Source organism: Eublepharis macularius, chromosome 4 (genome assembly GCF_028583425.1).
Source record: "Eublepharis macularius isolate TG4126 chromosome 4, MPM_Emac_v1.0, whole genome shotgun sequence".
NCBI lineage: Eukaryota > Metazoa > Chordata > Lepidosauria > Squamata > Eublepharidae > Eublepharis > Eublepharis macularius.
This window is the reverse complement of record NC_072793.1, coordinates 119,674,267-119,694,237: the sequence shown is the minus strand read 5'-3', so window position 1 is coordinate 119,694,237 and position 19,971 is coordinate 119,674,267. Positions and strand designations below refer to the sequence as shown.

Below are 19,971 nucleotides of genomic sequence, written 5' to 3'. Positions count from 1 at the left end.
CTGGGCAGTGTAATTGGCTTCATGCTTGCTGCTGTTATTTGCTCTTTTGCCAAATGAGTGGCCTCCCCTTGGAGGATCCGTACCACTGACCTCTTGTCTTCTGGTACGGTCGCTACATAGGTAGAAAGTCTTTTCCAGAGAAACAAGTTGTAGGATCCCATTATGGCCTGGTAGTTGGTGATCCATAAATTTAAGGCTGCTGAGGAATAAATCTTCCTCCCCAGCTGGTCAAGCTTATGGCCTTCTCTGTTGCTCAGGGAGGAGTGCGACCCATACTTGCTCTTTGGTTGTACTTCCTCCATCACCAATGAGGGCGGCTTTGGATGATTGAAAAGAAAAGAGTAGTCTTGCTGTTTCCGCTTATAGTACCCCTCTGCTTTCTGAGATGTGGCAGGGATGGAGGCAGGCTTCTCCCACACTCCATGGGCAATACCCAATAAGTCCTCTACTGCAGGAAAGGCTACAGACGCTGTCGAGTCAGAATAGAGTGCCTGAAACACCTTACTTTTGGGCTTGGAGGAAGCGGAAGAGACGTCCAGCTCAAGTGCCTTGGCCATTCTCAACATTTGTTCCGAGAAAAGTTGATAGTCCTCTGTGGGAGAGGATGAGGTGGGGTCCCCTATGTCTCCTCTGGGGATGGATTGGAGACCAATGTCTCCATGTCCTCCTCCAATCCCGAGGCGGAATGCAGCTGCAGTGGAGGTTGATGCAGAGATGAGCCTGGGACCTCCAATGGAAGCTGTTGCATTGCGGTTGGTTGCGCCACAGGAGGGGGTAATGCTGCCGCAGATTGCAACCAGCACATGAATTTGTGCCAGGCAGATGACTGTTGCTGATAAACAGGTGTATAGTGCCAGCTCGGAATTGTGGCATTTGCCGTCAATAGAACAGACAGTGGGAAAGGCCAGGAATAAGGTAAGTACTGCTGTGCTGGCTGTGGCTGGGTCGGCAGAGCAGATTGCACTGGAGCCGACAGCATCAGAATGGGAGGTGGAGGTATAAAGACCCTTGGATCCGATTGAGATGGACTCGGGTCAGAAGCTGCAGAAAAGGCTGCATCTGGATCACTGCCAACGCTTTCCCCTTCATACTTTGTAAACTGCTCTGAGTGGGCATTAAGTTGTCCTGAAGGGTGGTATATAAATTGGTGGTGGTGGTGGTGGTGGTGGTGGTGGTGGTTGTATTCCAGCTGAAATGCAGCAGTCAGAGGGGGAAAAGGAGTAAAGACTTGCTGAACAACCTCCTCCTCAATTATAAGGGAGGGAATAGATGTTGCCAAATGGTGCTGTCCCTTATGTGAGGGCGTGCAGGCAGGCCTCTTTAAATGCTTTGTTTTAGCCTTGGCCTTCTTTGGAACTGGTTCCAAGGAAGCTCGCTCTGAACTGGTCGGTTTTGGGGAGCGGCGTTTTGACGAGCCCGACTTCCGCTTAATAGTCGCCTCAGATCCCTGAGGCTCGGTTCCCTTGGTCGTCGGTTCCAATGGGGTCAGAACCGGTGATTTTGTGGATTCCTGTCAGTTGGGATCTAAAGGATCACTGGCTTGGAACAGGGAGTCGGGTCAGATTCCACAGTTGATTGCACTGCTGGTTTAGAAGGACCCGACAACACCATTTCCCACAGGGCTGCTTTGAGACGTGCTGCCCAATCACTGCGTGCCTTCAGAGTAAATCTTTGGCAATGGAGGCAAGCGGAAACATTGCGGGATTCGCCCAAACATAAGAGGCATAAGGCATGCTCATCAGTGTGAAGCATCTTTGCGCTGCACTTAGCACACTTTTTGAACAGTGCTTTCTGTGACATCTCGCCAATGTAAAAATGCAACCTCCGAAGAGGAAAAATCGGATAACAGGAATTTTCAAGAAATGAACAAACTAACTATGAACTATATAACTATATAAAACTACAAACGACAGCCATATAACTATCTAACTACAAAGTAAACTACGCTACAACTAACAACGGTCAGAAAAGCGAGGAATAGAGCGAAATACGATCTCTTTCACTGATGGCGAAAAGAGAACAGAGGGGTGAAAGGGCGTTCCCGTCTCATGCAGCGTTCAGGCAGGAAAAGCCACGCATACGCAGATGGCCAGGAGCACCAGGTCTCTAGAGCTAAAAATCTCTCTCCAGAGCAGGCCTGAGCAAGCACAGTCCCAATGTGGGGCTGCACAGAAGAACGACAATGAACCAAAGATCTGAACATTTTCTTTAAATTAATACTACTGCAGATCCTGTAAAAGCAACTTTCACTCCAATCAAAGAAAATCCAGCAAGTTTAATAACATCACTATCAAATTTGCATCCTTAATAATTTGCAACCTGTATTGGATAATGATACTCTTCTCTCACAAGCATTGGGAGGGAAATCTTTTCTTGCCCAGGCAGCCCACTAATCTTAAAACAACTTCTGACTCATAATAATGTACTGCCTAACATGGACACAGACTTGGAGACCAGGGCCTGCAATAAACCAAGATGCCAACTGTAACAGCTGGCTGAGGCCCAGGAAAGCTATCTGTGTAGGCTGCCACTACTCTGGTACAAGTTTCCTTGGAAGGGGCCAGAGCACCCAACCAACCCCTTCTGTTTACTTTTTCCCAGTACGACTGATTTATTATGGGACCGAATGAGGCATGAGGACCCAGGCAGAATAATAAAGAACTTTATTAAAAAGGTTTATTAGCAACTGGCGTTCAAAACTTTGTAAAGTAAAGAGAATAGTAAAAGGTGGGTGAACAAACCAAACTATAACATCCTAACGCGTCTAACTAGACTGTTCTTAACTGTCACCTGGCGACTGGTTTCCAACTCTCTCACCCCTTCTGGATGATGGAACACTCCATCTGCAGCAGCCTCTCCTCAGCTCTGCTTCCCAGGAGTGAACACCCTCCCACTGTGGTGAGGCCTTTTATCCCTTATCTCAGGCACCATCTCCCTACTGGTACAATTTTTCCCTCAGAATCTCCTCTTACCCAATAACAGGGGCCAAAGGGAACCTAGAAAATGTAGGCTCTGCAGTCACTTTAGTGGAGGCTTCCCCAGAGCCACTAGACCTCACTAGGCCCAGGCTCATAACACCAACTCTGTCCCCATATTCATTCCAACAACATGATCACTGGACCTAACAGCACCAGCTATACCATCTCAGGTTCATTCACTTGTTCATTTACCAATTTTGAGGCAAACACAAGGTTGGAACTACATGCTTTCCCTCATGCTGTTCCTTTGTCAGTTTTGGAGTCAGCTTGAGTTTCTTTTGCTACTGGATCTTTCAAACATGTTTTTTCCCCTGTAGCTGGTTCTCTAGACATCCACCACAGCCTGTGAAATTGCAAAGCATCTGGTCGACTTCATGCTGATTTTTGCCAAACTCCAAAGAATTACCAATGAGATAAAAGGAGCTTGTTAAGACAAACGGCAGCAAAAGAAATTTCTCTCTCTCAACACCATTTTTCTACAGGGGGTTTCATAAAATAAAGACTACATCATCAATCACACCCTTGTATGGGCAATTCTTTATTCTCTCAGAAAATGAAATGCTTGAGGTTATATAACATACCTGCTTTTAAAAAAAATGTAAAGAGGGACATCCAAGCATGCCAAGATTAAGTGTGCATCTTGGTACTGCCAACCTGATAAGGATGCCTAATATTTCTAGGATGGGATTACTACTACCCAATTCCTCCCCCCACCCCCCACCAATTCAAATTTTATTTATTTATTTATTTAATTTATTTATTTGATTCAATTTATATTCCGTCCTCCCTGCATCAGCAGGCTCAGGGCAGATTACAACCGGTATAATAATTTAAAATACAAATAGCTTTAAAACCAATAAAACCATATAAATATTTTTTTAAAAAAACATACAGCAGCAGACTTCTCCAAAGACAACCACCCAACCATCTCCAAAAGTATTTAACAAGGCTGAGCGGTAAGTTCTTCCAGTAGGGGGGCACGTTCTCCTCTATCTGGCCGGCGGGGAGGCCCAGCCAGCGTCAACCGTACGCTTGGCGGAACAGCTCTATCTTTCAGGCCTGGCGGAAGGATAGCAAATCCGTCTGGACCCTGGTCTCTTTAGACAGAGCATTCCACCAGGCTGGAGCCAGGACCGAAAAGGCCCTGGCTCTGGTCAACTCTAGGAGGGCCTCCCTGAGGCCAGGGACCATTAACAGCTGTTTATCGCTGGATCAAAGTGTCCTCTGGGGCTCATATAGGGAGAGGCGGTCCCGCAGATACGTCGGTCCCAGTCCGCATAGGCCTTTGTAGGTTAATACCAAGATCTTGCACCTGATGTGGTGCTCTACCAGTAACCAGTTCAGCTGGCACAGTACCGGTGTTATGTGTGCATTAGAAGGCACTCCGGTGATGACATGCGCTGCCGCATTTTGGACCAGTTGTAACCGCCGGATCAAGTTTAAGGGGAGCCCTGTGTACAGCGCGTTACAGTAGTCTAGCCTGGAGGTGTCCATTGCCAGGACCACTGTAATTAAGTCGTGGGTTGAAAGATAGGGGGTGAGCTGTCTGGTCTGTTGGAGATGGAAGAACAACATCCTGACAACCGCTGTGACCTGGGCCTCCATTTTCAAGGAGGCATCCATGATCACCCCCAGGCTCCTAACCCTCGGAGTCCCATCGCACCGCCCCATCAAGTGTTGGAAGCTGGGGCTCTGAATCTACGCTCCCGCGACTCAAGTGCAGGATCTCCATCTTTAAGGGGTTTAACTTCAGCCAATTCTGCCTCAACCATCGAGCTACGGCTTCAAAAGCATGTTCCAGGACATCCGGGGCTGATCCAGGCCAGCCGTCCATCAACAAATATAGCTGGGGGTCATCAGCGTACTGATGACAACCAAGCCCAAAACTTCGTACCAGCTGGGCGAGGGGACACAGATGTTAAACAATAACGGGGAGAGTATTGCCCCCTTCGGCACGCCACACAGTAGTGGATGGCAGGATGACAACTCCTTCCCTAGCGCCACCCTCTGTCCCCGACCGTGAAGAAAGGAGACAAGCCACTGTAGTGCCGTCCCTTGTATCCCCACGTCGGTGAGGAGGTGGGACAGAAAGTCGTCATCGACTGTATCGAACGCTGCCGAAAGATCAAGTAAAATCAGCAGCACCATTCCACCTCGATTCAGATGTCTGTGAAGATCGTCTGTGAGGGCGACCAGCAATGTCTCAGCCCCATGGCCCGGGCGGAAGCCAGACTGGAAGGGATCCAGAGCCGAGTTCTCCTTCAGGAAACTCTGCAGCTGTTTCTCCGCCACCCACTCAATCACCTTACCCAGAAACGGAAGGTTTGAAACTGGGTGGTAACTGAGCAGGTCAGCAGGATCCAGTGATGGTTTCTTTAAAAGGGGCCTCACCACAGCCTCCTTTAGCACCCCGGGAAAAACCCCGGAGCCCAAGGATGTGTTGATAATAACCTCTAAAGAATCCCGTAGTTAAAAAAAAAAAAAGAATCCCATGGTCCGCCAATACAGGCTTTCACCAGCCACGACGGACATGGGGCCAGGAGGCAAGTGGTAGACCTCACCACCTGCAGGATCCTGTCCACCTCCTCCCCAGAGAGAGGGCTGAAGTGATCGAATACCGGCCCCGAAGACAGCCAAGGGGCCTCTAGTTCACATACTGTATCAACTGTGGCCGGCAAATCGTGGCGGAGAGACAGGACTCTCCAGGGAATATCTCCAGTATTATTAGAGATATTCCCTCTCCAATAATACTGGATTTGGAAATCCTGTTAGGAAGGCAAGAGTGGCTGGGGAGAAGGAAATGCCTCTCAGCTGGTCAGAAGTGTACCTACTCTTTCACCTTTAAGGTCCATTATTTTCAATAGGGAGGCCAGGTCATTCCATTTAAAGTAATAGCCTTTTAACATTTAAAGGGGGACACTCTAAATTAAGAGTAACAGACTTAGTATCTGGACTCCAAATCTACTGCCCATAGGAAAATGTCCTTAACCATCCCCAGGACTAGACTTACCTGTTGGGCAAGATCCCACTCCCACACCACACAGCTGATCTTTGGAGTGAGTCGCAGCTATGCCTTGGTGGGTTCCACAAGGATTGTTAAAAGATGAAGGAAAACCCCAGGAGCAGCTGAGCCCTCCTCCATTCTCCTATGGTTCTGTAGGGCAGGCTCAGCCTTAATGGGGCTAGCCTGCAACACAGGTATAAGATTCGCTGTGTGGTGCAGAGACGGGAGCTCAACTGACAGGAAAGTCTAGGCCTGGAGAATGGGGATGATTATGGACCTTTTCTATGGGCAGTAGACCTGGACTCTGGAGGCCACCACAACGGCCCTTAGGAAATAATGTTTCTTTCCCATGCATGGTAGATCTGGCCTTCAGAGTTAAGTCTACCATCCATTTTTAGAATGATCTGGGATTAGTTCTACCCCATAGGAAATAACAGCCTTTTTACCTTAAAGCAGGTCAGCTATTAATATAACAACAACAACGACAACAACAACAACATTTGATTTATATACTGCCCTTCAAGATGACTTAACATCCACCCAGAGAAGTTTACAAAGTATGTTATTATTATCCCCACAACAAAACACCCCGTGAGATGGGTGGGGCTGAGAGAGCTAGAAGCTGTGACTGAACCAAGGTCACCCAGCTGGCTTCAAGTGGAGGAGTGAGGAATCAAATCCGGTTCTCCAGATTAGAGTCCTGCGCTCTTAACCACTATTCCAAACTGGCTACACCAGCTGGGGATGCTTCCTCCCCACCCACAACTACCCAATTTTAATTCCACATGTCCATGATAAGTATTTGAAGTATTGTTCCAATATTTTCCAAATGACAATACTGTGTTCCAATATTGTCCCAAATATTTCCAATTTGACAACATTCCCAATATTTAACTATAAGCATTCCCAATGCCCGGGGTCTACAGCCCAGCCCCCAGACTTACCTGGAGGAAAGGACGGGAGACCCCGGGAGACAGCAGCCCAGGTACCTCAGCAGGCAGCCAGGCCCAGAACCAGCCAGCCACAGGGGGAAGGGAAGTGACACCCAAGCCCCAGCCAGCCACAGGGGGAAGGGAAAAGACACCCAAGCCCCAGCCAGCCACAGGAGGAAGGGAAGAGACACCCAAGCCCCAGCCAGCCACAGGAGGAAGGGAAGCGACACCCAAGCCCCAGCCAGCCACAGGGGGAAGGGAAGAGACACCCAGGCCCCAGCCAGCCACAGGGGGAAGGGAAGAGACACCCAAGCCCCAGCCAGCCACAGGGGGAAGGGAAGAGACACTCAAGCCTCAGAGGGTTAGAAGGGGCAGGTGGAGACCAGCCAGCCCCACCCTCCAGTGGGAGTCCAGGGAGCCAGCAGGGGGCCAAGCTGAAGCCTTACCAGCCAGGGAGGAGAAGCTGCTTCAGCAGCTCAAAGCCACACCCCAGCCTGCAGCACAGGGGATGCTAGGAGCTAAGCAGCTTCAGGTAGAGCTGCCTGAGGCATTCTGTGGGAGGAGATGGACAGCCGGCCAGGGAGGCTCAGCTATGCCTGCCTTCAGCCATCAGATCAGCCAGGGAGGCTGGACAGCCAGCCAACGAGGCACAGGTGGACAAGCTCAGTGCTTCCAGCCAAACAAGCCCAGGTGCAGCTGCCTAGGCCAGCTAAGGCCCTGGGTGGAAGGCAGCAGGAGGGCGTGGTTAGCAGGCAGAGCCTGGCTAGGCTGAAGGGATAAAAGGGAAGCATGCCCACAGGGTGGGGTGGGTTTTGAGTAGGAGTAATGGAGTGGAGTTGGAGCAGAGCCAAGCAAGAGCAAAGGCAAGGAGGAGAGTGGATGAAGGAGGAGGAGATGGCAGAGACCAAGGGGAGTGAGTGGCACAGGTTGAGCGGGCCAGCGAGCGGAGTGAGAGGGAGTCTGGGTGATGTATACCGCCCCTCCATCCACAGAGCAGGGTCCCGCAGAATCCCTGCCCCCCCCTTTGACATCAGGAGCAGACCGCCCAGCACCCCGCCCAGTGGCGGCCGCAGCAAGCCCTGACACCCAACATGGAATTAAAATAATAATTTTGCTAGTGCACACCCCACCCAAGGTAACAAGAAATTTCTTTGATTGGCACCTGAGAGCTAACTACTTTAAGAGTGTGTGCCCTCCACTCCCAATTCATGACCCCTTCTAAGAATGTTTTTATCAGAGAGAGAGAGAGAGAGAGAGAGAGAGAGAGAGACTATTGCTGTGTTACTGAAAACATTGGAAAATTGACCTCCAAGGCCTTTAGCAATAATTCGGGCTTGCTCCCCGCCAATATTTTTTTGTAGTCAATGACTGAAAACAACTTGACTCAGTGATGCTATCCAGAAAAGGCTGAAGCCAGAAAAAACTTTTTAAAACAGGGTTAAAAGCAGAAGATCTGGCAGATCTTGCTTTTGTCTGTTTGGATGTTCAACAGACATCAATGTTTTATTTTCATTTATTGCTGTTCATCATCCATTATCAGAGGGCAAAATACATTCGAATAGGGGCATGGTCATAAGTGACTAACAGTAAACTTTTCACTAGCCGATATGGGAACCCGTTGTCCTATTAGTCAAGGCACTTATGATTTTCCAGAGCATTACTAATGTTACAGGATTATGACAGCAAATACAGAAGGGAAGAAGATATCCATTGACCTCCCATAGTTAGACACTGCTAGTTGTTTCTGCCTCTTCCAGCAAGGGTTTGAATGAGTTCATTTGACTCGAAATCATAGATGTGAGTAAATCAAGAATCAAGTTATAGCAGACCTTCCTTTGAAAGATGTTTCTAGTTCCTTTTATATCCTAAAAGCAAGAAGTTGCTTCCCTTATAGTGACCCTATGAATTAATGACCTCCAAAACTTACTATCATTGACAGCTTTGCTCAGGTCTTGCAAACTGAAGGCCATGGCTTCCTTTATTGAGTCAATCCATCTCATGCTGTGTCTTCCTCTTTTCCTACTTCCTTCGACTTTTCCTAGCATTATTGTATTTTCCAAGAGTTATTTTTTCATGATTTGACCAAAGTATGATAGACAAAGATGTGGTTAGGCACCACAACAGCCTTAGAATATGTTTAGTGTAGACAAAGTTCTGCTTACAGATATTTCTTGTCTTTCCTTCCTCAATTTATCATTAGCAAGAAAAACAAAATGCAAATTTTGTCTTAAACTGGAGAATAAAGTGCCAGAGCAGTTATTCTAGTTCTAGTAAGGAGCAGATATTCTGCTGCAAATTTTAAGACAGGAGAAGATGCAATGAAACAAGCAGTACTTTCACAAACATCACTTTCCCTTCTAACTCCACTGAGGATCCAGCATCTCTTTAAAAGCGTGTCACACGATTCCAGAACTTCCAGTTTCTCTCTACAGAAATTCCCAACCATCATGCACTAGAGCCTAATTTGGCTCAAGTGCTCTCCCTTGACCTCAGAGAGGGGTAGAGGTTGGGTACCACCCTATCCCACCTCCTCTTCTGTAGCTCTGTTCTCTTCTGAGCTGGGAGCCAGAGCTGGGCTGTCTACCCTGGCTTACTCTCTCATGCTCAGTGGCCTCCCTCTATCCAGAAGTCTTATGGGGGCTTGGCCAAGCCTGTGAGGAACCAGTAGTGCTTTCTGACCAATTTCTGCCCCCTAACTCTCCCAGAGTGGAACTTTTCAACAGCTGATTGTCAGACAGCTGGCTGTCAAAGGGCCAGCTGTCAGTGGCTGCCTGACTCTTAAAGGATCGGCTATTAATCAGGTGGCTGGTGTGTAACTCTATAAGGCGCTTCAGTCACTGTGGAGGGGCTGAGAGCAGGGGCATGGCATTGTTTCCACCCACCCACCCCCACACTTTCATAAGTATACTGTGTCTGATCTCCTGGGAGAAATTTTGTAAATGAAAAACTACAGCTAGATTTGGCTTAAGTCACTGTTACGTACTGATAGCTGGCTACTCTAACATGAGTGTTTAACACAAGAAGTGCCATAATGGATTAGAGAATTGATTAATCTTGCCTATCATTTTATTTTCTACATTGATTGTGGAGATGGCTTATCTCTGTGATTCAAATAAAATTGCCTACTCCAGAATTTCCTTCGTTCTTAGAGCAGAACATTCCAACAGAGAACCAGCAAGTAACGTGTAACATTGTCTCTCTTACTTTCTATGCCTGATAAAGAATCCATAGTGTTTATGAGCATACATAATTTCTGAACAATTAAAAAATAGCACTCTGCCTCTCATTCTGAAAGATCAATATCCACAACTAACTGCATAGACTGAGTGTAAGAGGCAGAGGTCTCTCCACAAGGACAAGACTTCAGAATGACTAGGACATGCAGAAGAGATCTGGAAAGATAAAGGCTTCAAGATGCTACCTGGTAAAGGCTGCCTTCTTCCTCTTGGGTCTCAGTGTTTGGCAAACTGTGGTGTCGCTCATATCCTGTCCGGCAAAAACCGTTGGGTTGCCTGGCTAGATCCAGATGATGATCACTGGAGGATGGAGTCATCCCTTGAGCAGATGGTGAATGACCTTTGCGGGAAACAGTTTCCTTCCGATGATGGATCAACTTCCTAGCAATAAAAGTTATATTGAACAATAGGGCTTAAGGTTGCCTCAACGCTGCAAATATCAACTAACTTCTACATAGTTTCAGGTGGGTAGCTGTGTTGGTCTGTAGTAGAAAAAAGGCAAGGTTTGGGTCCAGTAGCACCTCAAAGTCCTGTAAGGTGCTTCTGGACCGAAATCTAACTTCTACATAGGTAATGAGGATCTTCTATTAAGGAGGGAACTGATCTACTTCTATTAAATAAAGACAAGCAGAATTTAATAGCATGCAATTTTAGCATCTCCAAGGGATGAAAAAATGGGACTAAAACAACTAACAGCTGTAAAATCTGGGGTAAGCTTTTATTTTGCCATCTTGTTTCCAGATATAAAACTTGGGTGTGCCCAAAGGACACTCTGCCCACAGCTCATGCCTTTTGGGCTTGGATGAGCTCGCCCATTGAATAGCTGGTGAGTTTGAGGAAACTGTTTGTTGTTTATTTGAATTGTATTCTCTCAATTTTGGTAAGCTGCTTTGTGTTTCCTTCAGAGAAAAAAGCAGGGGGGGGGGGAAACTTATGTCGGTTTAGTCATGACTTTTCCAATAGAGGTAACTAAAATATTTCAGGGAAACAGAACATGATTTCAGTTAAACCCTCATGAGCGGGAATGGAGAATCCACAACTCACCCATGACCATTATAAAGGGTGGGACCCTTAGACCCAACCTGTATATTCTGTATCATTTAAATAAATGGACATAGTGTGTTTCTGCTGGCAGTGATGGCAGTAGAACACCTCCCCTGCCCACATACCCCTACCGTTTCCAAATAGGATTCATATATTTGACTCATATGCAAAACTTACAGGCGCTATGTACTCTCAAGAACTTAATAGCTCCTCAATCCAATCCTACAGGTACAGTAGATCTTGAAGAGCCAGAGGAGACAATATCAGAAACTTGGGAGCTGACGTTGCTCCTTGTATTTTTAATCTCTCTTGATTCCAATGTTTAATACAAACCATGCAAGATCCAATTTTATTACACTGTAGATCTCTATATTCCTTCAAGTTCATTAAGTGAAGCAAGGGGGGAAATTCATGGAACCGCTACATCGCATCACACACAGTATTAGGCATTATAAGGAAGAGAGTAGACAGAACTCCAGGTCTATTATAAAGTCTGCTCAGCTCCTGAATTGCAACTGCATGTCTTAAAACTCATTTGTATTCAGATAATGTGTCTTTGTTAATGTTACTGTTTTCATACCATCTTGAATATTCTTTCTGGTTACTAGCTCTACTTACTGGAGGACATCCCTCTGCTCCAAGTTGTATTTTCCCCCATTCTTCATTGCTGCATTATGAATAGCCTCGATAGCTCTGTCAATAGACTGCAAAACCACATCTTGTTCCAGCACCTAAGGAATAAACCATGCTACGTGTTAAATCTCTTCACTTTTATCTTCCCATCAAAGTTTATAATGACTACATGAAATTGACAACTGCAACCATCTTAATTCTCTTTTATAGACACCCCCTGAAACTCTCACATTGTTTAGTATTCTCATAACCACATCACACATTTATAATAGAAATCAATTTCCCAATTCCATTTCTTGTAGTTATTTCATAAAGTTTCTTTAAAAAGCAAACAAGATTTTCTTTCTTTTTATATATAAAATGGATTCTGTCTGTTCAAGATTTATAGGCAGAATTGAAAAATATTTGTTTGGAAGCAGCTGTGGATCCATCACAGCTCCACTCACCCATCCTGGGGCCCTGGAGTCCCAGTAATTCATTACATGAAGATCAATGGCAAAATTTCAGAGGCGCAAAGCAGCTCTGAGATCAATTTCACATTCAGATTGCTACAGTGACTCTTCTACCTTCACTGCAAGTTCCAACAATTTTAAGTTTATTTCCTTTGCCGCCTTTGCCTGCCCCTGAAATAGCTGAATAGCTAGATCCTCCACCCAACTCCATATACTCTTAAATCTTGGGCACCATAATCAGATTTACATACATTCAGGTAACCAGACACTCAAAATTCATACCAGTTGCTTGTTCCTTTGGGGAACAAATTTACTTTGTATGGTGACTCATCCAGGGGTGGTCTAAGAGATTGAGAAGGTGCAGGTAGGGGAAGAGGTGCTGGACTGAAGCAGGGTGGATTTGATTTAAATCACTAGTCAGTATGACTAGATTTAAATCATGGATTTCTACATAGTCTCATTCTTTTCTACATAAAGACTCCTCACACTTAGCTTCTTCTACTGATCTATTCTACTCCCAACAATCTTCTATTCATTGAATTTTTTGAAACTTAGCACTTGAGAGGTAAGGGGTTGGTTCTTTGTACAAACAACATTGCAACATTGGTTGCAAACAAACAATGAGATTAAGGTCTTTTTCTCAACAGTGTGTGTTTATTTTATAACCTTTTTGCTGTGACAAAGAGACATGTGATCTCTGCAGACAAAAATTCAGTTTTGAGAACTGTAAAACCAAACATCTGTGATAACTTCTAGACAGAAAAATTGCCCAATAATCTTACAGAAACATTGTGAATGGATTAATGGAATTCGTTTACCAATAAATTTAAACATTGCATGAATATACAGCTTCATACGACATAATTAAAAACTAATCCTTATTTCAGGATGATAACTTTTGGACTATAATGTATCTTAAATAGAAAGCTACCTTTAGATAGATTTTTCCTCAAAAATATTTTATTTAAAAAATCCGATTTAAATTTTAAAAAAACTGATTTAAATTTTTTTAAAAATCATTGATTTTTATCCACCCTGAGTTGAAGAGATACAGGGAGATGGCAGATGTCAATAAACAAGTGAGTGGCAAATGGCTAAGCGCAGTAAATCTCCCACAGCAGGTAGAGGGCAGTGAGGCACTTTGAGGGCTGAACAAGAGGTTGGGCTGCTTGAAAGAGCAGTGTCAAGAAAAAGCCTATGCTCACACACACCTCTTTCTATCCCCCTTTCACTTTTCCATGCACTGAGCAGCTCCTACCTATCCTCCGGCCTTCCCCATCTACTATTCTAAAATTATTCATTGAAAGAGCTTTCCCCCCACATTATAGTCGCAATGGGGGCAGGTGAGGCAAGAATGTGAGAAGTTGAAAAGGAAGAAAGATTCCTGTGTTTCTCTGACAACCCCCAGTGGATACTCTCTGTCTATCCCAGCCCTACTGGAACTCAGAGTAACAGGCTTAGTGGGTTGCTTGCCACCACTTGGAAAAATCTAAACACCCTATGTAAAGCTGCCTTTAGTTTAGTTTAGTTTGGTGTAGTTTCGTTTATTGGACTTATAGCCCTCCCTCCCCGCAAGCTGGTTCAGGGCGGGCCGCAACAGAAATCTATAATACAATAAACAAATGAAAGCTTAAAAGCATACAATAAATATGAATAAAATGTAAACAATTACAATACAACATAATTTAAAATGAAATCACCAAAGATGCAGTATTCATAATTCCTCAGATAATATATTCAAGCACCCAAGTACTTGTGGGGTTGTGAGTGACATGGCAGGTCGCTCAAATTAACCAGCAAAACAGGGCAGGCCAAAAGAGGACCCAGCAGGAAGGCCAGCCAGATAGTTCTCCTACACCTCAACCACAACCATAGGCCTGGTGGAACATCTCTGACTTTCAGGACCAGCAGAACTGTATCAAGTTCCGCAGGGCCCGAGTCTCAACAGAGAGAGAGTTCCACTAGGCTGGTGACAGGGCCAAAAAGGCTCCGGCCCTGGTTGAGACCAAGTGAACATCCTTGGTGCCAGGGATCATCAATAGATATTTATCAGCTGAATCGAGTGCCCTCCAGGGAACATATGGTGAGAGGTGGTCCCACAAGTATGTTGGTTCCAGTCCACTAAGGGCTTTAAATGTCAAAACCAGAACCTTAAACTTGACCCGGAACTCAACTGGGAGCCAGTGCAGCTGGTGCAGGACAGGTTGGATATGTGTTCTTACCGGAGTCCCTGTAAGGACACGTGCAACTGCATTCTGGACCAGTTGTAACTTCCGGAGCAGTCTCAAAGGCGGTCCTGCATACAGCAAGTTACAGAAATCTAGCCTGGAGGTGACCGTTGCCTGGATGACTGCAGCGAGGTTGTCAGTCAAGAGATAAGGAGAAAGCTGCATGATCTGATAAAGATAGAAAAATGGAGATCTGGCAACCGCCATGACCTGGGCCTCCATGGACGGGAAGGCATTGAGAACCACGTCCAGGCTCCTCAATGTTGGCGCAGGTGCCAGAGGTGTCCCATCTAGAGCTGGGAGCCGGATTCCCAACTTACCAACCCACAGCTCAAGTGTCTTTGTTGGATTTAGCTTCAGTCGACTCTACCTTAACCACCCAGTCACAGCTTCCAAAGACCTGGCCAAAATATCTGGGGTAGCATCCAGCCTTTGAGGACTATTGCTTCAATTAGAGTAAGACATACCATAACACCTGCTGCATGACAAGTTATTGGGTTACACTGATGATTTTCTCCTGAACATAATTCATAGTGCTGGTTATTACCTTTAAATCCCTAACTCTGAGGCCAGGATATTTAAATAATGGGTTGCTCCCACAAGAGGCTACCATTTAAGATCTTCAGCAGAATCTGTTATTGGTGTGCCCCCACTCTCAAGAGGTGTGATACACGGTAGCCAGGAATAAGGCCTTTTCTGTGATAGTCTATAATCCCCTTTTCACTGTCTCTCACATGGTATCTATGCTTTCTGTCTGCAGGAGCCTAGTGAAAGCTTCTGGATTCAGACAGGCTGTGTGTGTGCAGGAGAGAGTGTGTGACAGTGAAAGCATGCTACTAACTTTTATTAGTTAAGGATATTGATTTTGCTGCTGGCTGTTGGAATTTATTGTATTTTTAAGTTACTGTAAGTTGGCTTTTATTGTGGTGCTTGCTGAGCCTCTTGTTTTGTTTACACAGCCTCAGAAGTTTAAGCATAATTGCAAAATACAATTTTTTAAAAAATAAGAGCTTGAATTAACTCAATTAACCCAATTCTTCTACAAACAGAAGAATGGGATATGATTTTCTTACCTCCTCCTTCCTGCTATAGCCCAACATGCCTCCCCATGCCCCCTAGAAGCAGCCTTTCATGGGGCATTTTTGGGCTACAGTGAAAAGGGGAGGGAACAAAATAATGCTCTCCAGGCAGAAATCATTCCACCAGAGGAAACGCTTTGGTGGATCCATGCTAAGGCATATTCATAAGCGTACTGTTTCTGAACACCAGTTGCTGGGAGACAAATGATGGCGAAGACTGTAGCTTGAAACTTGTATGTGATGCCTGGAGACTTCCCAAAATTGGTCACTGCTGGAAACAGGCTGCTGACTAGATGGAATTTTGACCTGATCCAGCCAAGGTTGTCTTCTGCTCTCAGGTATGCACCCAGGCAGATGACTGCACAACAGTCAATTGGTAAAATATAATTTTATACACCTACCAGGAAAAGTACATTCCAGCTCCAAGACATTTGCAAAATCAAAAAGAGTCCAGTAGCACCTTTAAGACTAACCAATTTTATTTTATTGTAGCATAAGCTTTCGAGAATCAAGTTCTCTTCATCAGATGCCTGATCCGAATTGCAGCAAACCCATGCTGCAATTCGGATCAGGCATCTGATGAAGAGAACTTGATTCTCGAAAGCTTATGCTACAATAAAATAAAATTGGTTAGTCTTAAAGGTGCTACTGGACTCTTTTTGATTTTGCTACTACAGACTAACACGGCTAACTCCTCTGGATCTAAGACATTTGCAGTTTTGTTCTGTTTCATGTGGACACAGTAAATTTTGTTTCAACTTCAAAATTGCCTCCAAAGCCCAATTTAATTCATGTAACCCCAAAAATGCCCCAACCTGAAACAAGAGCAAACCAAGATTCAAAAGTGGAATCACTTTTCAAAGGTGATTCCAAAAGTTCAAAAGTGGAATCAGCTGCCTAGGTAGTTGAAAAGTGGAATCAGCTGCCTAGGGAGGTGGTGAGCTCCCCCTCAGTGGCAGTTTTCAAGAAGAGGCTGGATGTATACTTATCAGAGATGCTTTAGGCTGATCCTGCACTGGGCAGGGGGTTGGACTAGATGGTCTGTATGGCCCCTTCCAACTCTATGATTCTATGATTCTAAGATCAGCTTTCATCTAATGCAGCAAAAGACTCAATTACATCCTTGTGAATCTAGACATAGTGACCAGAGTCTCTTAGCTAGAGAAGCACAGTTCAGCAACTTTAAATAACAAGTAAATACTTCAATATTGTAGCAAGTACATCCCCCTCCCACAATCATCACTGAAGAAAAAAGGAAAAGGAATATACTAGGTCCTTGCCCGACAGAATAGTACTCAAAAGGGGAGAAGATGTGAATAAGGATATAAAATAGTGGAGAAACATATCTAAGGTATTTTTATATCTCCTTTGCTGCATGGAACACAGGATAATATATGTAGTTTACCCCTCCTCAATCTTATTATCGTAACAACCTTGTGAAGTACATTAGATTAAGAATGTTTAATTGGCCAGATAACAAAGTGGTCTTCATGGCTGAGTTTCCCTTTTGCTGCTGTGTCTGCCAATACTGCGCAGTGGGAATGGGGCTTCCACATGGCCGGTTTCCCCAAATTTTCCCCTGCCCCAGTCCCCAAGCAGGCAACCCCCCCCACCCCCACCAGGAATTTTTCAGTTTTTTAAATTATCCGTTAAACGTTGTTATAAAGATATAACAGTCTGTATCAGGTTCTCTGAATATCCAGATTTCATTCTTTAAAGTAAGCCTCTAGCCCCTTTCATTGTAGATATGTCTTTCTCCTTATATTTCCATAATGAAATGTGCTAGAGATTTACTTTTTTTTTTTTTAAGAAAGCTGGAGATTCAGAGAACCTGATATACAGATTGTTATAATGTTAAAATGATATAATGATATTCACTTGCCAATTGAAAAAAGCCTCCAGCGGTGGAGTTTATTTTATTTATGTCATTTATTATATGAGGAGCCCCGTGGCACAGAGTGGTAAGCTGCAGTTCTGCAGCCTCAAGCTCTGCTCCCGACCTGAGTTCCATCCTGGCAGAGGCCGGATTCAGGTAGCTGGTTCAAGGTTGACTCAGCCTTCCATCCTTCCGAGGTCGGTAAAATGAGTACCCAGTTTCCTGGGGGTAAAGTGTAGATGACTGGGGAAGGCAATGGTAAACTACCCAGTAAAAAGACTGCCAAGAAAATGTTTTGATGAGACGTCCCCCCATGGGTCAGTAATGACTCAGTGCTTGCACATGGGACTACCTTTATGTCATTTATAGTTCACCTTTCTCACTGAGACTCAAGGCAGATTACACAGTGTGAGATTAGTACAGTCAATTTCAAGGACACTTCCATAAACAATGCCATAGAGTAAATAAACACAATTTTACAAAGACATAGCATTAATAAGAATCCAGTACAGAGTTGAAGAAATGCTGAAACAGAACACAAGCAATTCTAGGGCTGACTTTAGACCACATGAAGCACAAGTAGCGCATTAGAAGCACATAATTAAGACAACAGGTAGTATGTAAGGCAACATAGTGGTAAAGTCTATGGTCCTTAACTAATTACCGAAGCATCTGACAGCCCCTCCCTACAATACAAAAGCCTTTTTGAATAATTCATTTTTGCATCATTTGCAGAAAGCTATAAGAGTGGGGGCTCTCCTGACCTCAGGCAGGCCATTCCACAGGGTAGGGGCCACCATAGAAAAAGCCCATGTACAGGCTGCTGGTGATTTCACCCATGTGCAGGGTGGTACCTGCAGGAGACCCTGTTCAGATGAGCGAAGCTATTGTGGAGGAACACAGGGAGGGAACTGGTCCTATAGGTATGCCAGGCCAAGGCTGTGAAGAGCTCTGTATGTGATAACCAATACCTTGAACTGAGCACGGTAGCTGATAGATAGCCAACGGAGTGACTGAAGAATGGGGGTGATGTTCATGCTCCTGCTTGCTCCTCACAGCAGTAACGCTGCAGCGTTTCACACCAATTGGAGTCTCCTTGTTAATTTGGATGGGAAGCCTATGTATAGTGCATTACAATAGTCAACTCTTTATGTTACCATAGCACAGATCCAGGTGACCAGGTCGGCCATGTCGAGGTAAGAAGCCATCTTCCAGGCTAGAGTGAGGTTGTAAAAGGCGTTTTTTGCAGCGACGTAGGTAAAGGGGACAGGGAAAATGGCTGCTGTGTGGGTGGGATCAGAAAAATCCAAACCTCGCCCCCCCCCTCCCCCATGGAAGCCATCCAGGCTTTGCTGTGATCTTTCACAAAACAACTGCAGCAAAGCAGGTTTGGGAAAGACTGGAGAAAACCCAGGGAAATTGTGGGAGGTGCATGCTGTGGGGAAGCAGGAAAAATACCCACTTCCCTACAGCACTGAACCTGAGATGCACAACCTGTGTGGAAATGGCTTAAGTAGCATCTTCTCAAAGTGGACATAACATGAGGTAGTGGCTCATTCTATTGAATTTTTCATGCCCCTGCCAAAGCTTCACGGCAGACGTCAGTTGATGAAATATGCAGACTGGCTCAGGAGGCAACCTGAATAATTAAATGTTTGTCCCACAGATGATAACTAGAAGAGGCAATGTTACAGAACTGAATCAAAACATTGCTGTCATAATCTCTTTGCTAACATTTCTTGTTTAGAACTAAGACTACAAATACAATAATAGATAACTAAGACTGTTCCTTGAACCTTCCATGTAAGGAATGGTTACAACTCAGTGCTAGAGGCACATGGTTTTCATTCAGGCTTTGGGAAAGACTCCTCTCTAAATGAGATCCCAGAAACCCATGGCCAGCAACAGCAGATAATGCCAGGTAGGCCAAAGGGTCTAAGACAGCATCTAAAATACACCTTCTAGTACCTATAATTCAGACCAATACAGAAGAAACTGCTCCTTTTCCAACAATGAAAGAGGCATTTCAAAAACATTGTTCAGTCAAATTCAGATACAGAACATTAGACATATGTTTAATCTACACATTAGTACATTCCAAAGAATTTACCTATGCACCCCCCCCCAATCCAATTCTTACTCCTTTTGCAATCATGGCTACAGAACATTAAGTGGATTCAGAGTTTTGTACTGTTCAGAAAAACAAATATGATGGCTGTGTGATCCTTCACACTCCATCCCTCAACCACTTTTCTCTTTTCCATTTTCTTCCTTCCTTCAACACACTTATAAAAAAAATCACTCCTGCAGAGTACTTTTCGAAATGACATTCCACAAAATGCTATGGCTGTTTAAATGCCACTCACATAGGAGAACTTGTTCAGCAGTCTAGAATAATCATACCTTTCAGAAAAGCATTCTTCTAGACAAATGGAATCTTATAGAGTATACTGACAGAACCAAAGATGGACTGCAGGCATGCGCCGTGAGTGCATATATGTGCAATTTA

General features: G+C 44.9%; 1 protein-coding gene across 2 annotated transcripts in view; it reads right to left on the bottom strand.

Moving 5' to 3' along the window:
* NCKIPSD (NCK interacting protein with SH3 domain) overlaps positions 1 to 19,971 on the bottom strand; it is a 127,148-nt gene that overhangs the window by 65,843 nt on the left and 41,334 nt on the right. For both annotated transcript variants that reach the window (XM_054978471.1, XM_054978472.1), the window contains exons 2-3: positions 11,813 to 11,925; positions 10,336 to 10,531 (exon numbers count right to left, since the gene is read on the bottom strand). In XM_054978471.1, coding sequence (XP_054834446.1) covers positions 10,336 to 10,531; positions 11,813 to 11,925 — 309 coding nt within the window. The remainder of the gene's footprint in view (positions 1 to 10,335; positions 10,532 to 11,812; positions 11,926 to 19,971) is intronic.